This window comes from Cydia fagiglandana, chromosome 15 (genome assembly GCF_963556715.1).
Source record: "Cydia fagiglandana chromosome 15, ilCydFagi1.1, whole genome shotgun sequence".
NCBI classification, from domain to species: Eukaryota; Metazoa; Arthropoda; class Insecta; order Lepidoptera; family Tortricidae; genus Cydia; species Cydia fagiglandana.
Window position 1 is genome coordinate 17095017 of NC_085946.1, and position 16954 is coordinate 17111970.

At 41.0% G+C, this 16954-nt stretch overlaps 1 protein-coding gene and 1 long non-coding RNA gene across 2 annotated transcripts in view; one reads left to right on the forward strand and one right to left on the reverse strand.

Moving 5' to 3' along the window:
• Positions 1 to 16954, reverse strand: part of LOC134671514 (alpha-(1,6)-fucosyltransferase) — a 43370-nt gene that overhangs the window by 12297 nt on the left and 14119 nt on the right. The window contains exons 4-6 of the mRNA XM_063529379.1: positions 13472 to 13687; positions 10776 to 10941; positions 3634 to 3820 (exon numbers count right to left, since the gene is read on the reverse strand). Coding sequence (XP_063385449.1) covers positions 3634 to 3820; positions 10776 to 10941; positions 13472 to 13687 — 569 coding nt within the window. The remainder of the gene's footprint in view (positions 1 to 3633; positions 3821 to 10775; positions 10942 to 13471; positions 13688 to 16954) is intronic.
• LOC134671522 (uncharacterized) lies at positions 5091 to 6120 on the forward strand. The gene is made up of 3 exons (XR_010099230.1): positions 5091 to 5359; positions 5621 to 5938; positions 5974 to 6120. It is a non-coding gene; the product is annotated as an uncharacterized LOC134671522 (long non-coding RNA).

The window sequence follows — 16954 nt, forward strand, 5'->3', positions numbered from 1 at the left end:
GACACAAATGTTAATTCTATTATGAACTAGCCTAGATATTGGAAGCTATATAGATGGTTGGCAGTCTTCAAGTTTCAACCACAGTCTATAAAATAATATAGTCATTCGACGAAGCCGTCTAGACAGGGCAATCGTGCGGGGTGCGCGGGGCGAGGGGTGGGTCGCGTGCACCCGAGCTGCATACATCGCCATTGTTAGTAGCTCGGTACTATTACTCGGTACTCTGGGTACGCGGGGCTCCGTCGACTCAGGGAACGAGTCAAAGATTTTCACGTTTCCCGATATGCCTGATCTTACGATCGGCCGCCGACATATGCATTGCTTTGTTGTCCTGCATCGCATTTTGAGCAGCGCGCCATTTGTGTGGCCAATGATTATTATTTTACCTGTTACTATTAAGAGCCATCAAGTATACGTTTACATACTTAAGGGCTGACCATAAATTACTAATTTTTGACGATTTTTACCCCCCCCCCCCCCCTATAATCATCTAAAAATCATGCTTCAAATGACCCCATTTCCTCCTACTTCATGCTACCGTCATCCGATGTCCAGACCCCCCCCCCCTAATTTGAAATGACGTAATTAATGAATAGCCCCTTATTACAAGCACTCAATAGTTATTACGATTTTACCGATTTTATCAGTATATAACAATTTCTACAGCATCAATTATTCACTAGACCGTGTTTTAGATATTTATTACAAAAATAGCTTATATTTATTACCTATACAGATAATATACGTCCTTTGGGAATAATACGGTTGAAACACTGATTACAAAAAGAACTGTATTAAAAATTGGTCTTTAAACCGAAGGAGATAAGGTATGTTTTTAATTGACTGGCTCTTGCCGTAAAGAATAGACGAAATCATTAAGCAATGTTTTCATTTCATACGCGTAATATAGCATGGTTAAAGATTTTTCATTACCAGGTTTCTTATCACCTAATGACACATAATACACGAATAATGGGTTGATAGTGTTGATACTAATTAATCATGAAAGAGAACGGGTACGGTTAGTGTTGGTTAGGACTCTAGCCCTTTGAGTCCTCTGCTTCAAAATTCGACTCAGTTTTTCACTCTTAAAATTAAGCCTACTCGGACGGACTCCCAGCCCCTATTGTTGTATCGTCACCCCTTGGAGTCGAGAATTAGCGTCCGCTCCGTGGCGTACGCGAATATCAGGCAGTACACTATGTGGTGGGTGTTTACCTGACCACTGCACCACGGGGTCGTCGTACGAGCTGGTGCACGTGTCAGATATGGGGTGGAACACGGACTCCCAGCCCCTATTGTTGTATCGCCACCCCTTGGAGTTGAGAATCAGCGTGCGCTCCGTGGCGTACGCGAATATCAGGCAGTACACTATGTGGTGTTGTGTTTACCTGACCACTGCACCACGGGGTCGTCATACAAGCTGGTGCACGTGTCAGATATGGGGTGGAACACGGACTCCCAGCCCCTATTGTTGTATCGCCACCCCTTGGAGTTGAGAATTAGCGTCCGCTCCGTGGCGTACGCGAATATCAGGCAGTACACTATGTGGTGGGTGTTTACCTGACCACTGCACCACGGGGTCGTCGAACGAGCTGGTGCACGTGTCAGATATGGGGTGGAACACGGACTCCCAGCCAATATTTTTGTATCTCCACCCCTTGGAGTTGAGAATCAGCGTGCGCTCCGTGGCGTACGCGAATATCAGGCAGTACACTATGTGGTGTTGTGTTTACCTGACCACTGCACCACGGGGTCGTCGTACGAGCTGGTGCACGTGTCAGATATGGGGTGGAACACGGACTCCCAGCCCCTATTGTTGTATCGCCACCCCTTGGAGTTGAGAATTAGCGTCCGCTCCGTGGCGTACGCGAATATCAGGCAGTACACTATGTGGTGGGTGTTTACCTGACCACTGCACCACGGGGTCGTCGTACGAGCTGGTGCACGTGTCAGATATGGGGTGGAACACGGACTCCCAGCCAATATTTTTGTATCTCCACCCCTTGGAGTTGAGAATCAGCGTGCGCTCCGTGGCGTACGCGAATATCAGGCAGTACACTATGTGGTGTTGTGTTTACCTGACCACTGCACCACGGGGTCGTCGTACGAGCTGGTGCACGTGTCAGATATGGGGTGGAACACGGACTCCCAGCCCCTATTGTTGTATCGCCACCCCTTGGAGTTGAGAATTAGCTTCCGCTCCGTGGCGTACGCGAATATCAGGCAGTACACTATGTGGTGTTGTGTTTACCTGACCACTGCACCACGGGGTCGTCATACAAGCTGGTGCACGTGTCAGATATGGGGTGGAACACGGACTCCCAGCCCCTATTGTTGTATCGCCACCCCTTGGAGTTGAGAATTAGCGTCCGCTCCGTGGCGTACGCGAATATCAGGCAGTACACTATGTGGTGGGTGTTTACCTAACCACTGCACCACGGGGTCGTCGTACGAGCTGGTGCACGTGTCAGATATGGGGTGGAACACGGACTCCCAGCCAATATTTTTGTATCTCCACCCCTTGGAGTTGAGAATCAGCGTGCGCTCCGTGGCGTACGCGAATATCAGGCAGTATACTATGTGGTGTTGTGTTTACCTGACCACTGCACCACGGGGTCGTCGTACGAGCTGGTGCAGGTGTCAGATATGGGGTGGAACACGGACTCCCAGCCCCTATTGTTGTAGCGCCACCCCTTGGAGTTGAGAATTAGCGTCCCCTCCGTGGCGTACGCGAATATCAGGCAGTACACTATGTGGTGGGTGTTTACCTGACCACTGCACCACGGGGTCGTCGTACGAGCTGGTGCACGTGTCAGATATGGGGTGGAACACGAACTCCCAGCCCCTATTGTTGTATCGCCACCCCTTGGAGTTGAGAATTAGCGTCCGCTCCGTGGCGTACGCGAATATCAGGCAGTACACTATGTGGTGGGTGTTTACCTGACCACTGCACCACGGGGTCGTCGTACGAGCTGGTGCACGTGTCAGATATGGGGTGGAACACGGACTCCCAGCCAATATTTTTGTATCTCCACCCCTTGGAGTTGAGAATCAGCGTGCGCTCCGTGGCGTACGCGAATATCAGGCAGTACACTATGTGGTGTTGTGTTTACCTGACCACTGCACCACGGGGTCGTCATACAAGCTGGTGCACGTGTCAGATATGGGGTGGAACACGGACTCCCAGCCCCTATTGTTGTATCGCCACCCCTTGGAGTTGAGAATTAGCGTCCGCTCCGTGGCGTACGCGAATATCAGGCAGTACACTATGTGGTGGGTGTTTACCTGACCACTGCACCACGGGGTCGTCGTACGAGCTGGTGCACGTGTCAGATATGGGGTGGAACACGGACTCCCAGCCAATATTTTTGTATCTCCACCCCTTGGAGTTGAGAATCAGCGTGCGCTCCGTGGCGTACGCGAATATCAGGCAGTATACTATGTGGTGTTGTGTTTACCTGACCACTGCACCACGGGGTCGTCGTACGAGCTGGTGCAGGTGTCAGATATGGGGTGGAACACGGACTCCCAGCCCCTATTGTTGTAGCGCCACCCCTTGGAGTTGAGAATTAGCGTCCGCTCCGTGGCGTACGCGAATATCAGGCAGTACACTATGTGGTGGGTGTTTACCTGACCACTGCACCACGGGGTCGTCGTACGAGCTGGTGCACGTGTCAGATATGGGGTGGAACACGGACTCCCAGCCCCTGTTGTTGTATCGCCACCCCTTGGAGTTGAGAATTAGCGTCCGCTCCGTGGCGTACGCGAATATTAGGCAATACACTATGTGGTGGAGTTGACAGCCGAAGCCGCAGCCCTGGAAAGAAAAAAGAGAATACGTTTTTTTATTTCTTATGAAAAAGAATATCGCGTTAGTTTGTTAAAAGTTTTAATTGTTATTATAACATAATAAAACTGTGATGTTCCTCACATATCGCCTGGTTTTCCTGTTACTTTAAGGCAATTAAGGCCATACATCTCATAGCGCTTTGTTCTTTTTCTTTAATAATTGGAGTCTTACCAAACATTTACATGAAAATGTTTTGGTGGGATTTTGCCCCGTTTAGATTGTAAACAGTAAACACTAGCTATATATGACACGTCATAAAGTCAGATAACACACGAGTTGTTTTTTTAATCAGTTGTATTTTTACCTAAAGTGACGTTTGTACTAGTTAAAATTAATTGCCCTAATTCAGGGACCATTGGCGCTTTTTGGGAGCCGAATTAGCAGACTTCCGGGCCAAATTTGGAATAATGCTGATGCACTAATTTCATACATCGATCCATTTTTATTATTTCATATTATTATTGCCTATTATTATCTTGCCTATATTTCATATTATTCATATAAAACTCGTCGACATATGTATTCTGCCTGTCCTAACCTACGGTGCCCAAACTTGGTCATTAACAGAAGCCCAAAAGTCCCGACTCAAGATTTGCCAGCGAGTAATGGAGCGCAGTATACTCGGGAGTCCTTAGAATCGATCGGGTAAGGAACACAGAGCTACGCTCCAAAACTGGAATCGCAGATGTGGGTGTGAAGGCCGCCAAGCTCAAGATGGGAATGGGCGGGACATATCTGTCGGATGCACCCGGACAGATGGGCCAAAATAGCGACCAAATGGGCACCGCAGATCACCCGAGGCAGAGGCAGACCAAAAATGAGATGGCGAAACGACCTGGACTCATTTTGTGGCGACTGGCGGGAGCATGCACAAAGCCGTGACGAGTGGCGAAAGACAGGGGAGGCCTTTGCCCAGCAGTGGGACACAATATAGGCTATACAAAAAAATATTATTGCCATACGCGATAAATATAAACCACGTAGTTTACAAAATACGAGGAAAATAAACCGGAACTTAAAGTCACTCACAGACTATCGCTGTAGTGAACGTGTTAATATGTATACTAAACGTTATAAATTGTAACAATGTAGTAAACCGCGTCAATATTATCCGGTTTGATATCAGTAAACGTAGTAACTATAGTATTAAAGATAAATTAGTCATAGAACTCATAGATAACAGACGAATTTGTAAACAGGGGTCAGGGTTCAAATTGTGATGATGTAAACTAAAGCTTGAACACAGTAAAATGTGGGCACAAGTAAATGCTTATATATTTTTATTTATACAATATGGAAACTTCTTAGTATTATAAATAAAAACTATTTGATATCCTGAATAAAAACTATTATGACAGCATTCCACTTTGATCATTTGTTTTCACGATGGCGAGCTCTGAACACAAGAAACGTGAAATTATTTTGCGCAAACATACTGAAAATCCTCATTTAAGTTATAGGGCATTAGCAAAACTTTTAAAATTACCGCAATCTTCCGTATGTTTAGTAGACGACCGGTCTGGCTTAGTGGGTAGTGACCCTGCCTGCGAAGCCGATGGTCCTGGGTTCGAATCCCAGTAAGGGCATTTATTTGTATGATGATACAGATATTTGTTCCTGAGTCATGGGTGTTTTCTATGTATTTAAGTATTTGTATATTATATATATCGTTGTCTGAGTACCCACAACACAAGCCTTCTTGAGCTTACTGTGGGACTTAGTCAGTTTGTGTAAGAATGTCCTATAATGTCCTATAATAATATTTAGTTTTAAAAAGGTTCCGAGAACGATTGACAGTAGATCGCAAGCCGGGAAGTGCAGGTAAGCAAGGCGCAAAGGATAAAAAAAAAGAAGCCCATGTCTTGCGACTTTTTACAGCGAATCCGAAGTTATCGTCCCGTGATGTCGCAAAAAAGGTCAAAATGTCGCAGTCATATGTACAGAAAACTAAGTCAAGAGCTGGATTAAAGTCGTTCAAAGCACAAGCTGCACCCAATCGCGACGCTAAGCAAAATCTGTCTGCAAAACAGAGATCACGAAAGTTGTACGACAATTACTTGACAAAATTTGGATGCGTTGTATTGGGTGATGAAACGTACATCAAAGCAGACTTCAAGCAGATACCGGGGCAAGAATTTTATACTTCTAAGAATCGTAAGGATGCCCCAGAAGATTGCAAGATAAAAAAGAGATCGAAGTTTCCAAAAAAATTTCTTTTATGGCAAGCTATTTGTAGTTGTGGTAAAAGAAGTCGTTCATTCGTAACAACAGGCACAGTAAACGGTGAAATCTACAAAAAAGAATGTTTGCAAAAGCGTCTACTGCCCTTTTTACGCAGTCATAGCTCACAGCCATTATTTTGGCCAGACCTTGCGAGCTGTCACTACTCTAAAGCAGTAGTTGAGTGGTATAAACATAACGATGTCGCAGTGGTACCTAAAGAGTGCAATCCTCCAAATTGTCCTGAACTGAGGCCGATTGAAGAATATTGGTCAATTATGAAAGGGATTCTAAAAAAAGGAGGCGGAGAAGTTAAATCGGCAGCTGAATTGCAAAACAAATGGAAATGGGCTTGCAAAAGATATCCTGATAGTGCTGTGCAAGACTTAATGAGCCGGATTCGACGCAAAGCACGCAGTATGGCATATAGAAAGCAAATTTAATAATTGTATATATTTGTAAAAATGGTTATTAGTCTAGTAAATAAATGCAATAAAAATTTCCTTGAAATATGTTCAATAACATTTTTATTTTTGTTACTTTATGTGCCCATGTTTTACTGTGTTCAAGCTTTAATTTTATAACAAGCATATTGGCACTAGCCTGTGACCGCGACTTCGGAATAAACTAAAGAAGCAAATAATTATGGGCCTCCCACACTAGCGTGTTTTGAGCGTTAGCGTCTAGTCAGCGCTATGGAAAATGGCGTCGCTGCGCTGATGCGGCAACGTTTCGTCGAGCAGCAGCCATAGAGTCGACTAGACGCCAACGCTCAAAAGGGGTCATCCATTAATTACATCACACGTTTAGGGGGAGGGAGGGGGTCAAGAAAATGTGACATATTGTGACATGGGGGAGGGGGGACACAAACTTTGTGACGTCACTTTAACTTCATCAGTAACCGAAAATTTATTTAAATTAATTTATTTAGTCTGTGGCCATGAGTAAGCCCATTCATAAAAAAAAAATATTTTATTCGCTGTACATTTAAATAACAAGTTTTTAAAACGATAATCTTTTTATTCGTTTAATTTTCTTTCCTAAGCAGTTTTGGGTTATAAAATTACTAATATTTATATCATCAAAAATATTTTGATAAAATATTAATAATACTTAGGTACTTACTTAATTCGACTTGGCGATTTCGTAGAAAAAAATGTGACGTCACACTAGGGGGGAGGGGTTTGCCAAATGTGACCAAGTGTGACAAGGAGGGGGGAGGGGTCAAAAAACCTAGAAATACGTGTGACGTAATTAATGGATGACCCCGAAGACGCTATTACCCTGTTTGTATGTCTGTTACTTCTTCACGCTTAAACCGCTCTAATGAGTATGGAGATATATTGAGGCCCGAGAAATTACATAATTTTTATCAAACATCATCATCATCATCATTCCACGGTTGCAGGCTGAAGTCCAGATATAATTATATTTAATTTAATTTTAGCTATTGTACCAATCACAGTTGTAGTGAAAAGCTATACAAGCAAACTACGAGATTTGTTTTTTCCACGTATCCATAAACAATTCTTAAAAATATTTATAATGTGTTCACCAGAACTGATTCACACTATTGTGTTAATAAGGTTACCCGCCGACAATACCGACATGTGATGTGTCGAAACCGACGAATCATGTCGACACAGCGGGGACAATGACCCGAGCAGGTGCATTGATAGTGTAATTATAGCTGTGGGGCTAAAAATAGACTTGTTTATAAGTTAATTTGACGGCCGAGATGATTATGGAAGTTAATGTGAATGGGATAGGGAGATGAATGAAAGATTGTACTATAGTGCGATGTACTACGATGGCTCAAAAATAACTGCATTCCCGTTGCCAGGGAGGTTTTGGGATTATACTGAGCAACTTTTACTATGGGACCGACCCCGAAATAGCGAAAAAAACCCTCACATAGAAAATGGACCAAACAAAATGTATGAAACAGCCAAATATTTTTTCGCTATTTCGGGGTTGGTTCCATAGTAAAAGTTGCTCAGTATAATCCCAAAAGCTCCCTGGTAACGGGATTGCAGTTATTTATTAGCCACCCTGTATTCTAGACCAGGCGGCCTAGCCAAGGTGACAATCGCGTGCGCTACGTCACCGAATCGCTTTGTGTATCTCTATCGCTCTTCCATATTAGAGTGGAAATGACAGTTGCGTTTCATTCGCTACGGAGCCTTAGCGATTGGCATGTTGTCTACGGAGCCAGGACCTTTAACCGCGTAAGACCCGAGCCAATTTTTGCGCTTTAGAATTTGGAACTTTATTTTAATTCTATAAGAGTTCATAACTTGGTACAAGTACAAGTACGCGGGGATTTACGAGGCTAGAATTGTGCCATATGCATCATTATTATTTGTATGTCTTTCCATATCTCGGGACCATGTGGTCCCGGACCTTTGGGAGGCATGCGTGGGGCCGAAGCCAACAGCACAGAGGCCCTTTAAGACAAGTTTGATGTTATGTAATACACCAGCCAGAACCCATTCACGGGTACAAATAGATACCCGGTCCCAGCTGGCATAGGAGCTATTGTAAATGCAGTGGAGAAGAGTGCCGGTTATGGTGTTGAAGTTTGGCTGGTCAAAAGATTGGGCTATTGCCGAGAGGTCATTATTATTATTATTAGACAGATATAATTATTTCTTAGGCACGCTCTGAATTAATCGATAAACTAATTGTTTTACCGTTTTTATTGCCGTTTTCACGAGCACTTACATTCCGTAAACAAATAGCCGTTGCCGAACAGCTATAAAAACGGTTTTTACGATTTTCTCGACTACATATAAGCGATTGATATCAGAACTCAGCCATACAACGAATGGGCATTTGAAAATAATTAATGCATAATTTTAATAGTACATTACTACAGAGGCCGGGACGAAAGGGGTTGCCGGCCGAAGACATATAGACGGCCGAGCGAAGCGAAGCCGGATAGGTCTGAGCGCGGGCAACCCCATTTCCCGCCGAGGTATGTATAGTGCTTTTCTCAAACATGCAATGAAATAAATAAAATAAAAAATCCACGAAACTTAAGTTTTATTTATAGAAAAAACTAAAAGTAAACTACACCCAAAATATAACCAACACGTACCTATAACATTATCACGCATATGTTTTACACGAGTCGTGTATTTTTACTACCCGTATATTTTCATGTAGGTATCTTTGATTTTTTCGCCTTGTATCCGTCTGACTGTCGTTTTCGTCACATAAGTTTACATAGTCTTTCATGTTGATATCATGTTTCACATACATCGTTGCTTTATGCATGGAGTAAATAAGTATAATTTCCACAGTGTTGACGAATTTGTAGTTACATTCATTTAAAATATGCCACAAAACTGTTTCTAATAAACTGTAAGTCATTTTTCTTAGTTTCTCAAATAATAAAATTGCCATAAGCAACCATATACATACTTCGTCTTTGACTTGGCGGCAGAGGCAGCAAGTTATTTAAAATCAATTCTGCTTACGCTGCCAATTCCAACACCTACGATTACAATTAATATTAATTTCATTATTTCGTCGGAACTCATATTAAAGTAAAAAAATCAAGAACGCACCATAAATCCAATAAAACAGAATGAAAATTTTTCAACTTTACCTCTATAACAATAAAAAAAAAAACTACGTGTGTTTGAGTAGACCTTTTTACCGCTAACGTTTAGATGAAATATTTTAAATGTTTTTATTTGTGTAGTTAAATTTATAATTTAAAATTATAGAATTTGGTTAATAATGTATTATTTATTAAGTTCATGTTGATTTTATAAAATTACAACTGCAAATTATAGCAAACATTGTTTTTGTTTTTTTTTTTATAGGCGTAGTGGCAGAGTGTCATTACGAACCATAAAGCAAATACTGCCTCTAGTTTTTTTTTAATGGATGAATGCCAAGATGCCGTGTCACAATTATCTGTGAAATGAAAAATAAAAAAGAGGACTTTGCCGGCCTAGGCCTGCAAGATTTGTATGAAATTCCATTAACTACCTTTTGTCCTAGCCGCACCTGAAACGTCATACTTCGCAGCCTATTATAAGGAACATAACATCAATATTTCATTGCATGTTTGAGAAAATAATAATTCAGTCCAGAATCTCACCCTATTTAGACGGTTCAAGAACTTGCATGCGATTTTCGTTACATTGCGGTATTTAATCGACTGTACGGATATGATGGTCGTTCTTGTGATAAAACGGTGTCCGTCACTTTCTATCCCACGATGTTAAAAAGTGACAGTTATTTTATCACGTGGATAAAGATGGATAAAGCCATCCATAATACGCCGGTTGAATTCATTGTAGGTATAGTTGTTCGATTTTTAGCTGGCCGCGCCGTTTTACTTAATCCTTAGTCAAAAGGATTGTCCGTTCGGGGCCAGCTAGAAATCGAACGACTATACCTACTCTGTAATGTATCGAATATTGCATGCAAATTCTCGGTCCATCTAAATGGGGCTTAATGACTGCGTTTTACAGGACTTTTTAACCTAAAACATACCTTATTCAAATTACAGATAACTTTCCTCGCATCCTTGCAATCTGGTGTTGGAGGTGATACAACCTCCTCTGTATGAGGTCACTGACGTTAGCCGCCTCCGTTTTCCGCCATTCGTGGTAGCCGTCCAGCTCAGGAAGCTTCTCCTGGTCTGATAGGAGGGAGCTGAAGAGTTTTCTTAGGTTAAACATACCTTATTTAGATTACAGATGACTTTCCTAGCATCCTTGCAATCTGGCGGGTTCTGGAGGTGATACAACCTCCTCTGTATGAGGTCACTGACGTTAGCCGCCTCCGTTTTCCGCCATTCGTGGTAGCCGTCCAGCTCAGGAAGCTTCTCCTGGTCTGATAGGAGGGAGCTGAAGAGTTTTCTTAGGTTAAACATACCTTATTTAGATTACAGATGACTATCCTAGCATCCTTGCAATCTGGCGGGTTCTGGAGGTGATACAACCTCCTCTGCATGAGGTCACTGACGTTAGCCGCCTCCGTTTTCCGCCATTCGTGGTAGCCGTCCAGCTCTGGTAGCTTCTCCTGGTCTGATAGAAGAGAGCTGAAGAGTTTTCTTAGGTTAAACATACCTTATTTAGATTACAGATGACTTTCCTGGCATCCTTGCAATCTGGCGGGTTCTGGAGGTGATACAACCTCCTCTGTATGAGGTCACTGACGTTGGCCGCCTCCGTTTTCCGCCATTCGTGGTAGCCGTCCAGCTCTGGAAGCTTCTCCTGGTCTGATATGAGGGAGCTGAAAAGGAATGTTTTTTGATAGGTGGTAAATATAGGATAACCATAAGGGTTGGGACCAAGCTAACTCTGCGCGGCATATGCAACAGTGTGTGATAAAGTAATTATTATGTTTTTCTATGAAAATATGACGATTATAATGACACTGTTTCACTTTGTTCTATTCAAGTCGGCGAGATTTCTCAATAGTATGTATATTGTGTGTAAATTCAGGTCACAAGTAAAATACACGTGTACACGAAAACAACAGCTCGCTACAACAATATTTGCATAATATAAGCTAGTATTCAAAATACATGCACAGAGTTATTGTTTATTACTATACTATAGTTCGTTTATTTAGCATTAGAAAAATACTACGCGATCTTGACGCGTCTTTTAATTGAAGAACGCTTTTTAAAAATCAGTAACTATTACTTATGAAAGAAGACAGACAGACGGACAGCGGAGTCTTAGTAATAGGGTCCCGTTTTTACCCTTTAGGTAAGGAACCCTAAAAAAGAAAGTTACTTTCGCAATTACAATATTAGTACTGCTTGTTTACGTGTATTATTTCTTAGAATGCTCTAACGTATGGCGCCGAGTGCTGGCCCCTCAAAAAACAACAAGAGGATAGACTACATGCCGCTGAAATGAGGATGTTGCGCTGGGCTGGAGGTGTAACGCTGTTAGATCGCATCCGTGGTAGCTTCAGGGTAAAACCAATCCAAGAGAAGCTAGTGGAAAGTCGACTTAGATGGTACGGGCATGTAATGCGTCTCCCACCCGAGCACATGACCCGACAAGTACTTGAACTGTTTCCGGCGCCAAAAAGACGAAGAGGAAGACCCCGCCAAACATGGATATCCACCATAAATAAAGACATGAAAGATGCAAATGTCACATCTGAGACAACCCAGGACAGAGCGTCCTGGCGAAGAAGGACTAGGAGAGCCGACCCCAAATGATGGGATAAGGCTAGACGAAGAGAGAGAGAGATTTCTTAGAATACCCACGAATTAAAAGGTCATAATGATACAAACTATACTCTATATCTTTATTTTTAAGTACATATTTAAATAAAAGTAAACAAATAATTTGTACCTTTTCAGGTAGTTATAACATTTTTAGGCTAACCAACCAAATACAAAACCACCTGGATCAGTCACTGAACGACTTGATTTTAACCTACATTATTTGATCATGTAATGTTTTCATCTACTAATAGCAGGCGTGTCTCCGCGATTTCGTCGCTTTCCTACAGGTAGCTAAAAGTACATCCGTTCGGCCCCGAATTTGGGGTTTGCCATAAGCTGCGCGTGGCGCTGTCGCCACCTAGCGGCCATATCTGTGCTGATCGTAACAGACGCGTTTTGTTAGAGAGTGAGTCTTCTGTACTTAGTACTATTATTTATTCTGTGCTAATGGCTCATTAACCCCGTTGAGGGTAGATTATGTTTACTTTTATTTAAATACCTAAAGAAACAGACTATAAAAGGAATTGCGTAAATAAACAACGATTTTGCAGAAATGTAAACACATCTGGGCTTCGAGGAATCCTTAACGAAAGATTGATGGTATGCGATGCTTTGGTTCAATCGATTCTCGGTATTATCTGAGATTCAGCTGAATTGCGGGATCACACAGATATTTCATCTGAAGAATCTTAAGGTAAAAACCGCCTGTTATAATTATTTTGATAAAAAAAAAATACTATCATTCACAAAAATCTTATTCGATTAAATTCGAGTATCTACATAATACCAACCTTTGTCTATCATAAATCTAAGTTTAGTTTGATAAGTCTAATAAATATGTAATTAGATAATTTTATGGATATGTATGTCTGAATTAAATAAAGTGAATTTAATTAGACTAGCTTTTCTTCTATATTCCATGCACAGCTCTTTAGAGTTGTATAATATTCAGCTGATATTCTTATCTTCAAGGGTAAAAAAACGATAAAAAGTAATACAAACCTCTGTCTTTCATTTATCTGCTCCATAATAGCAAGTAACTTCTCTTCCCTATTCTCACTGCTTTTCATAACATTATTCAGCTCATGGCTTATATAGTACCCCAACTCTTTAGTGTTGGAGTGTATACGACGTCTGAGATTCTCGTCTTCAAGGGTAAAAAAACGATAGTAAAAAGTAATACAAACCTCTGTCTTTCATTAATCTGCTCCATAATAGCAAGTAACTTCTCTTCCCTATTCTCACTGCTTTTCATAACATTATTCAGCTCATGGCTTATATAGTACCCCAGCTCTTTAGTGTTGGAGTGTATTCGACGTCTGAGATTCTCGTATTCTTCGGTTGGGCCCTGACCTGAGTCTAGGAGCAGACTAGGGTCTAGGTCTTTGAGATTGCTGCGTAACCTGGAACAAGGGAGAGAAATAAAAAAAGGTAAGACCTTATTTCTAATATTTTAAATTTTTTTTGAGGCATTTTATACGATATTTAAAAAAAACTGATTTTTACGCGAATACGGGAAGGGTTACAGTTTTAGCATTTATGTACAAACGGCAATACTCTTTTAACTGTACATCGGTGGACCTTATTACATTAGTCATAAGGTGGACATTAAACAGTGCGGGGGATGGTACATTTGTTTGTGCCGTGTACGCGCAATTATGAACTTATATGATTTTAACTGAAATATTTGACTTAAAGGGTCTAGCCGCAATCCCATAGTGAAACTGCCCCTGGCTGAAATGTATACCTTTCTTAGGCGCGTTTATTTGTCTTATTATAGGATATCGTTTTACCAAATTTCAGGCCTAGAATCCCCTTGGTTTGGCATATAATTTTTTTTTAGATTGTTTACGAGTTTCAAAAAAATAAAAACGATTTATATAAAATAATAATTGACAAACCAAAAATTCTAGGCTTGAAATTTGGTGAAACGATATCTTATAATAAGACAAATAAACGCGCCTAAGAAAGGTATACATTTCAGCCCGGGGCAGTTTCACTATGGGATTGCGGCTAGACCCTTTACTGTATATAATTGATTATTATAATATTAAGTATATTTGCATGAAATAAGGTATTTTAATAGGTATGTGTATACCTAATCTCAAATTTGTATGCCTATCGGCGAAACATACTGTTTGTGCCAACACTGTTACCTATGTTTACAGATAAATCATTTGACTTTGACTTTGTACCGCAGCGTCGCAACTGCTGAGCCAATTTTGATTAATGAAATGAGGATCGATCTTTATATACAGCGGGGATGGTATTTTAATATTTTTGAACCGACGTTCAATCAAATAAGTTTGCGATTTCAAATTTAGTAATGTCCCTGCTGCTCTGCCGAACTGAATATTTCATTAAAATACATCTACTGCTTAACCTCGTAAGTCCCCGCGTACAGTCACCTGCAATAATATGTTACTCTTCGAAGGCCGCAAAAATATGTGACACGCTCTTATTTGTAGAGCCATAAGAGCGTGTCAGATATTTTTGCGGCCTTCGAAGAGTAACATATTATTGCAGGTGACTGTACTTGTACAAGTACCAATTAAATTCGAGTTATGAACTCTTAAGCCCACTTGCACCAATCCAGTAACCCGGGTTAACCGGTTAAACCTGGAGTTACCATGGTTACCAGTACAATTTGGCAGTGGGTTAACGGTTTAACCAGTTAACCCCGGGTTAGTGGAATGGTGCAAGTGGGCCTTATAGAAATAAAAGAAAGTTCCAAATTCAAAAGCGCTAGAATGACTTGGGTCTTATATTACGATGCTAATAGTTACAGTCGCCATCAGATATATTGAAGCGGCCAAGGTGCTCACAATATTTGAACACGCTTCTATTGTCAAGGCGTTAGAATGCGTGTTCAGATATTTTCCAGCACCTTGGCCGCTCGGATATATCTGATGGCAATTGTACCTACGCTTATAAATTAACGCTTATAATTGGGATCAAATCGATAAATTGGGTTCAATCGTAAGAGTAGTGAAGTTCAGTAATTGACAGGAGGATAAACAATGTTTCATGTAGACTAAACATAATCTAGGACAAACAGGATGTTTTTCCCTTAAAAGTAATATTGTATCTTTCAGGGAAGAAACACTCAAGAGTATTGAATACATTAAATAATTATATTACAGAAAACAACTTCAGATTCAACTCAATTTTCACTACAATTTCAAAATAATTAAATAAAAAAAAACGAACCAGCACACGAAATGAAATACGCGAAGTTAAGGACGGTAGATATTAAGTGGCATTATCACTTTAAATCGAATTTAATTGTTAAGTATTCCAAGTGTCGATAACAAGTATATATATTACCCGGACTGAAATAGGTGCTTTTAATTACTGTTGTTTAAGAAAGCACTTACAAATGCTAACAGCTCACAAAAGAGCAGCCTTATAACAGCACTCAATGAAATATTAAGTGAAACGTCTTTAGTATTCGTTTGTTATGCTTTATTTATTTGATAAATCGTTTCCACATGGCAACAATACGTTTTGTTCTGGCATTTTTGTAAATATGAAAAAAGTTTTTGGCAAAAATTTCATTTTTGGTACAAGCTTTTATCGCTGACTGTACTTTTCTTACGACAGGCAACTAATACTCATCGAGACAATTCTAAAAACCCCTAACACAATTAGGTTGCGTTGTTTCATCACAGAGTTCATATGGCCACCTCCTGTCTCCATCATCAGATCAGCTCGATGGTACCATAATATTGCATTGTCATCCGATTATATATTATACATGCATGCAAAATTTCAGCTCAATCGGAAACCGGGAAGTGGATCAAATTTAACTTACAAGATTTGATTACACACAGACAGACAGATAGACAGACAGACAGACAGACAACGGTCAGGTGAAACTAAATAAAAGCTTGTAATAAAACCGGCTAAGTACGAATCGGGCTCGAACATCATATTTTTACAGATAGGTATAACGGACGGACGGACGAACGTTTTTAAGAGCCAACAGGAGAGGTCATTTCTCCATACAAACGTAGTCCTAGTTTTCCTCCGTGGTTTTTGAAGCTAAAGCAATGGTTTTTTCAACACAGATTAATATTGTCAATATCTGTGTCGGACCGTTTTGCTTTTTTTGATATTTTTGTTTTTTAAGGCGCTAGAGCCCTTCAAAAATGGCCAAAATGGTCTAATTGACTATGCCGCAATGAGAGGCGTGGCATTCAAAACTGATGTCAATTAGCCAAAAAAGCAAAACGGTCCGACACAGATAATTTCATAATCATTTAGATTTCCAAATTTGGTTACGATTGGTTAAGTTTTGGAGGAGGAAACAGAGGAGTACGAAACCTCGATTTTTGAGATTTTTACGCAGGATTTTTCGCCTTGTCCTTATCGCACTACTTTTAGGTGCCGCTTCCGTTAGCGAGACGGGAATATTTACCTAAAATATATAAAACTCAGCTCCTGTTTCGTCTTAAGGATGTTTGAATGTTTTAATTTTTCCATAAGAGGTATCTTATCTTTCAGTTCGTGACATAATCTCCTGAAGCAGGGGTCTGGGGACCCGAAATACGGCCCGCGAGCCCTTCCATGCCGGGCCGAGAAAAAAGTAGCGGTAGAGACCCTTTAGTAAAGTTTGGACTGCTCTGAAACGGGCTAAAATGAAGGGTATACAAGTATGTACTCGTATT